This window comes from Lacerta agilis, chromosome 15 (genome assembly GCF_009819535.1).
Source record: "Lacerta agilis isolate rLacAgi1 chromosome 15, rLacAgi1.pri, whole genome shotgun sequence".
Taxonomy (NCBI): domain Eukaryota; kingdom Metazoa; phylum Chordata; class Lepidosauria; order Squamata; family Lacertidae; genus Lacerta; species Lacerta agilis.
Genome location: NC_046326.1, coordinates 42630230 through 42636297, shown reverse-complemented (window position 1 = coordinate 42636297; position 6068 = coordinate 42630230). Strand labels below are relative to the sequence as shown.

The 6068-nt window shown below is 52.4% G+C and overlaps 1 protein-coding gene across 1 annotated transcript; it reads right to left on the bottom strand.

Moving 5' to 3' along the window:
- Positions 1–270: 270 nt before the first annotated feature.
- LOC117060063 (dehydrogenase/reductase SDR family member 13-like) lies at positions 271–6068 on the bottom strand. The gene is made up of 5 exons (XM_033172132.1): positions 5626–6068; positions 3859–3977; positions 2949–3072; positions 1611–1922; positions 271–724 (listed from the first exon to the last, which is right to left on the bottom strand). Exons 1-5 carry the CDS (start codon positions 5756–5758, stop codon positions 462–464), a joined length of 951 nt encoding a protein of 316 aa, XP_033028023.1. The 5' UTR covers positions 5759–6068; the 3' UTR covers positions 271–461.

Below are 6068 nucleotides of genomic sequence, written 5' to 3'. Positions count from 1 at the left end.
TTATTTTATTTCTGAGATCAGAATGTGTCGAAATTAAGATGGAAGGGGGCACTAAAATGCAGCTTTCCAAAGATATTAAAGGAGCCCAAATGCCTTTTCCATTCATGCAATTAGTGTTTTGCGCACGATCCAGAGACTCGAAGAATTGCTTTACTTTCATGCTGCATTTGTTGTTTCTCAGGAAGGAGGAGGAGGGACCCAGAGCCATGTGTGCAAGCCCTTACATAGACATTTTAAATTGCCTGCCCTGGAGTCCAAGACCACCCCCAAAAACATCACACATACATCACAGAAGAGGCAATCTACAACACAACAGAAATCTGAGTGCCTTGTTTACCTCCTGTCCAGCAAGTTATCTGATTTCATTATCTGGGTTTTTGCCACTCTTTTGTTATTAATGCCTGCCTTTCACCCTAAGATCCTTTCCATGGTGACGAGCCCTTTTTGAAAAACACTGCCGCCTAGTTCGCCAGCCCCACCATCCTCTCGCTGACCTCCCAAAGTTTCTTGGCCACGGCATCATCCTGGGCATGTGGCTTGGGGTCCTGCAGGCTGCAATTGGCAAAATAGCGCCCGCTGTACTTCTCGATGCCTTCCTGAGTGGCACAGTAGATGGACGTCTGAGCTCCATTGATCGTGTCTCGGGAGAAGAGCCACAAGATGGGGAGGAAAAGAGGCTTCAGCCAAACTGGAATGTGACGGAAAATATCTGATTTAACTAGCCCTGAAAGCAGAAAGATAGGAAAACATCAGTTGCCAGAACTGGATAGAAGAAGACCAGACTTCAGAGGGGGTCCATCTAATTTAGTATTCACTTTTCCACTGTGTCACACCAGATGCCCCTTTTTGCAGAACGGAACAGTCAACTATCAGGAAAAATGGGAGCTGGAGTCTAATAACATCTAGAGGACCAATGGAAGCTGGTTCATTAGGGCAACCTCAGTGCTTCTCAGAAAGTCCCCATTGTAGGAAGGGCGTGGGAAGGGCGGGGTGTAGGGGGCGGGGCGGCCCAGGTTCCAGGGGAGGGGGGTGACACTCGGCGGCCCCTCCCCAAACTGAGGAGGGGCGGCCCGGCATCCGTCCGTACTGCTTTACAGACAGCCGGGGCAGCCCCACAACACGCCACTCGCTCAGCGGCTCGCCCGGTCGCCGCAGGAGCAGCAGCGCCGGCCCGGATGGACTGGGCATGCACGCCATTTCCACGCATGCGCAGTGCGTCCGACATTGTGACATCACAACGCCCCAGCCCCCAGGGGGGGTTCCTCTGCGCTGCCATCCCGGGCAGCCAAAAGGCTTCCTCAGCCACTGGTCCCCATCTGCCACCCTTCCTGCTTACAACCAGCCCAGGGGGTGGTCCTGCCCATCAGCTTCCTTCTCTTCCATAGTCTCAGTGTTGCCCCCTTGTCAATCTCTGCAGGGATAAGGATGAGGATGGGACAGAATGAGGAGGAGTTGGCTCCACCTGCAATTGACTCTGTGTCTGCCCTTCACTGCCCCTGGCTCTGTCTATTGCTGGGCTCCCTGCTTTCTGCCCCTCTAGTCGCCCAAGGGCACCTGCCACCACTATACAGGGTCCCAGGTTGAGGAGCTGAGCTGGACCTGCCACCCACCTGGATGGACCGCGTAGCAGGTAATGTTCGTCCCTTCCAGTCGATTGGCGAGCTCCCGGGTGTACAGCATATTGGCCAGTTTGCTGTTGCAGTACGAATGTAACCCTGCCATCTGCCCATCCACTGGCTTGTGGATGTTCTGGAAGTCAATCTTCCCCCTTTCATGTCCACTGGAAGCCACCACCACCACACGGCTGGGCGCACACTGCTTCATCCGCTCCAGGAGGAGGTGGGTCAGAAGGAAATGACTCAAGTGATTCACCTGGAACGCCAAATTGAAGCCATCCTCACTTCGGCTTCCAAACCCGACACCTGCCAGAACATGAAGCTGGATTAGACAGGTGCAACGTGGAGGCAGGCCTTTTCACTGGTGACGCCAGCCCTTTTGAAATTTGAGGGGGCCCCATCACTATCATCTGCTGGCTCTTGAAGACACACCTGTTTAGGCAAGCCTAGTCTATAGAAGTTGATTGTTCTAACCATACATAGTTTCCAACTTTACATGTAAGCTGACCAAAGCAAAACAGTTTGAGAATATAACAACAATCCTAGCCCAACGGCACGGGCTGCAGATTAGTTTCCAGGCCCAATTCAAAATGCTGGTTTTCACCTATAAAGCCTTAAGCAGCTCAGGGCCACCTCTCCCCCATATGACACAACCTGGATCCTGTGATCGTCACCAGACGCCCTTTGTTTGCCGCCTCTGCCGGAAGTCTGGAGAGTGGCAGTACCAGAACGGGGCCCTTTCTGCTGTGGTTCCCTGCTGGGGATGTTCTCCCCAGGGAGGCCCAGCTGACTTCATCTTTATATATCTTTAGGCAAAAACTTTCCTCTCTAGCCGGACCTTGGGACTTTCATCATCTGTGGTCTTTTAGAAGAGGGTGGGATGTTTTAAATGTATTTCTTTCACCTTTCGGATTTAATGACAGGGGGAAGGGGATTTCTTGACTGTCATTTCCTTTGGGTGTCCCTGGGCAAGATAAAGCAACTAACAAATTTAGTAAAAGTGGCATACAGGTTCATAATAAATGGGTTGTAGCCAACTAAGTGCTGCTTCAAGTAGACTCACTGAAATTAATATACCCATGTTAAACGTGTCCATTAAATTGAATATGACTACCAGCACCGAATTATAATCAGTCTACAGCACTGGTTGGGAACAGGTGTGGCAAACCAATGTTGTAGGCTGACTAGCAGTGGGTCTCCAGAGTTTCAGGCAGAGGACATTCCCAGCCCCACCTGGGGAGATGCCATTGGGGACTGAAAACCTTGGACCTTCTGCATGCAAAGCAGCTATGCCCCTTCCTCAAATCTCCGCCCTCGGGGCTGCGTCCTCACCTGCATTGTTGATGAGAATGTCAAGGCGGGGCTCAGATCTCAAGAAAGCCGTTGCAAAAGCCCTCACTGACTTGAAGCTGGCCAAGTCCAGGCTCATGAAGAGAACTTCATTGTTCCCACTTTCCTGCAAACATTAAGAGGGGGAGAGAATATGGTCTGGAACAGCATAAAGAATAAGCAATAAAACTACTGTATGTTCGTAAAACAAACACAATATACATAAATCAGTGGATTTGATTAGCAGATCAACGGAGCTTGTTCACCCTCCCATCCGAGAAAAAAACTCCTTCGGGTAGTGATAAAGCGGGATATCAAAACCAAACTCCTCCTCCTCCTCCTCCACTATTGTTTGGACAAGACTACCCTGAGGTTTCTCCTGCCCACCTAGCGGTTCGAAAGCACGTCAAAGTGCAAGTAGACAAATAGGTACCGCTCCGGCGGGAAGGTAAATGACGTTTCCGTGCGCTGCTCTGGTTCGCCAGAAGCGGCTTAGTCATGCCGGCCACATGACCCGGAAGCTGTACGCCGGCTCCCTCGGCCAGTAAAGAGAAAAATGAGCCCCGTAACCCCAGAGTCGTCTGCGACTGGACCTAAGAGGGCCTTTAGCTTTACCTTACCCTGATGTTTAGAAAGTTGATGTGAGTCCCCGCCCCCAACCACTCTGATTTTTTTTTTTGGAAGTTTTACATTGTTACATTTTCCTTGCTAATAATGTTATTGATTCAGTTTTCTTTGTAAACCGCTTTGAGGGTGTGTTTATTTGTTTTTTTTTACAATCAAGTGGGGTATAAATTTTATGAAGCGAACGTATTAGGCCATGTTTTTACAGTGAAATGGCTTGGAGAAGTGATTTTAAAATGGAATCCCATAAAGGCTGCCCTTTCGAAGGAGGCAGGTGGCCGGTGCTCACCCTCCTGATGTCATAGGCGGCGGATTCTCCTCGTCCTCTGTCGCGGCAAGCCAGGATGACGCGGGCTCCCCTCCGGGCCAGATCCAGGGCCGTTGTCTTCCCGATCCCAGTGTTTGCACCTGGAAAAGTTGAAGGGGGAAAGTATAATTCGCTGGGGGTCTTGGCGGACGACAGGATGGTTTTTCTGGCAATTGTAATGAGCTGTGCTAGATGTTGTATGGTTTTAACAGCATTTCCACCATAACCTTTATTTCTTACAGGTTGCATTATAATATGAATTCCAGAGAGTTTGTGGTCAGAGGCAGTACATGCTTCTGAAGGCCAGTTGCTGGAAACATTAGGCGGGGAGAGTGGTGGTTGTGCTTAGTGTCAGGGTTGGGCCAGATGAGGAGGAGTGGTGGCAAGCCCCCCGCCCCCCCGGCAAGCCCCCCCCTGCACCCACGGAAGAACCTGGGGAAATGGAGGAGTTCATGCCTGGAGAAGACTGGTGGCGGCACTCCTCGGAAGAGGAAGAGTCAGATGGAGAGGGGGAAAGACCAGAACAGGAGGAGGAGGAAGTCGAGCCAGAATCAGGCCCTTGTGAGGAGAGAAACCGGCAGGGCCCCTCCCCTCCTCCCTTCTCAGTGCGTCCTGTTCCTGTGTTCCTGGCTTGTTCCTGACTTGGGACTGTTCCAGACCTGTGGGGGTGGGGGTGGTGCGTGCCAATCAGGGCGAGGGTGGTGGCAGCGGAGCCATGGGGCTTGGTGGCTCATTGCGCCCCATTGGCCATCTGATGGCATGCAGGGAGGGGGGAGGCCACCGGTGGGGCTGTGCGGCTCCCCCGCTCGCTGCACTCACGGGGGCGCCCCTGGGGGGCCGGTGCCCTTGTGCCCTGTGCCAGTAGGACCAGTGGATAAGACAGGCCTGGCCCTAACACTCAGGCCCTTCTTGCCAGTTTCCTACAGGGACCTTGATGCTGAACTAAGTGGGTCCCTGGCCTGATCCAGCTGAAGGCTCTCCTTAAGAGAACTCAGAATGCAATGCAATACCTACATATTGAATGCAATGGATGTGCTGTCTCTCATCTTCCACTGCAAACACTCAGACACTTCACACAGCACCTGAATAAAGCTCGGGAGCCCTCTGCCAGACGCTCTTGGACTACATTTCCCACCATTCCTGAGGAAACACCAGGGGGTTGGGCGGCACACTTGGAGAAAGGTCACCACCGGTGCAACCCTATACTGTAATACAGTGTTTTTCAACCACTGTTCCGCGGCACACTAGTGTGTCGCGAGATGTTACCTGGTGTGCCGTGGGAAAAATTCCAGCCAGAATATCAGCTTTGTGTTCAGCCCAACAGGCCCTGGTTGCGCACTGAATAAAGTATTTTATAATTTTTCATATTTCTGTTTACTTACTATTTCATAATAAAGTAATTATAAAATACTTTTTTGTGTTTATTTGATTCCTATTCAAGAGAATTACTTTATATATAGTCAATATAGGCACAGAGTTAATTTTTTTAACATTTTCTAATGGTGGTGTGCCTCGTGATTTTTTTCATGAAACAAGTGTGCCTTTGCCCAAAAAAGGTTGAAAAACACTGCTGTAATAAGTCAGCCTGCTCAAGAGCGCAGCCAGGGAAACGCGCTCAGACTCGTCTGAAGTTGTTTTTCCGGGGATCCCGAAGCAGGAAACCCAAAAGCAGGAGCTCCTGCAGACCGGACGCTCCAACCACTGCACCACGCTGCCCCCTGTCTTCCGGGGCCTGGGGGCGATTCTCACCTGTGATCAGCACCGTCTTGCCCCGCAGGCTGGTCTCGTTCTTGCACGAGGCCCCTTTGATGAAGTTGTAATAGAGCAAGGCGTAGAGGCCCATCGCCAGCGCCAGTCCCGCCAGCGCCTCCGCGGCGACCATCGCGCGCTTCTTGCGCCCGGAGCGCAAAACAGGGGGAGGAGGCGGCAGCAGCAGCAGCAGGCTAGGCGCGCACCTTGCGCCCGCGATCGCCGGCTCCTCGCACTGCTGGTCGGAGGAAGAGGCGGACGCTGCTGCTGCTGCTGCTCCTCCTCGGGAGGCAGGTTCCCAGTAGGCAGACGCGCCCCGGATCCTTCCTCTTTTTCCCGCGAACCCTTGCTGCGCGCCTGCCGCCACTTGCGCTCCAAGGCAGAACGGAGCCGGATCCCTTGGCCGCTTGCAGAGATGTGCGTCACGGTCAGCGGTATCCCGC

What these genes read in the sequence shown, in the direction of transcription:
- LOC117060063 (XM_033172132.1), bottom strand. Translation starts at nt 5,758, where the DNA reads ATGGTCGCCGCGGAGGCGCTGGCGGGACTGGCGCTGGCGATGGGCCTC. An exon ending in CAAGACGGTGCTGATCACAG is followed by an intron (nt 3,978 to 5,625) that starts GTGAGAATCGCC and finishes CAACTTTTCCAG; the next exon opens with GTGCAAACACTGGGATCGGG. An exon ending in CTGCTACGCGGTCCATCCAG is followed by an intron (nt 725 to 1,610) that starts GTGGGTGGCAGG and finishes TTCTGCTTTCAG; the next exon opens with GGCTAGTTAAATCAGATATT.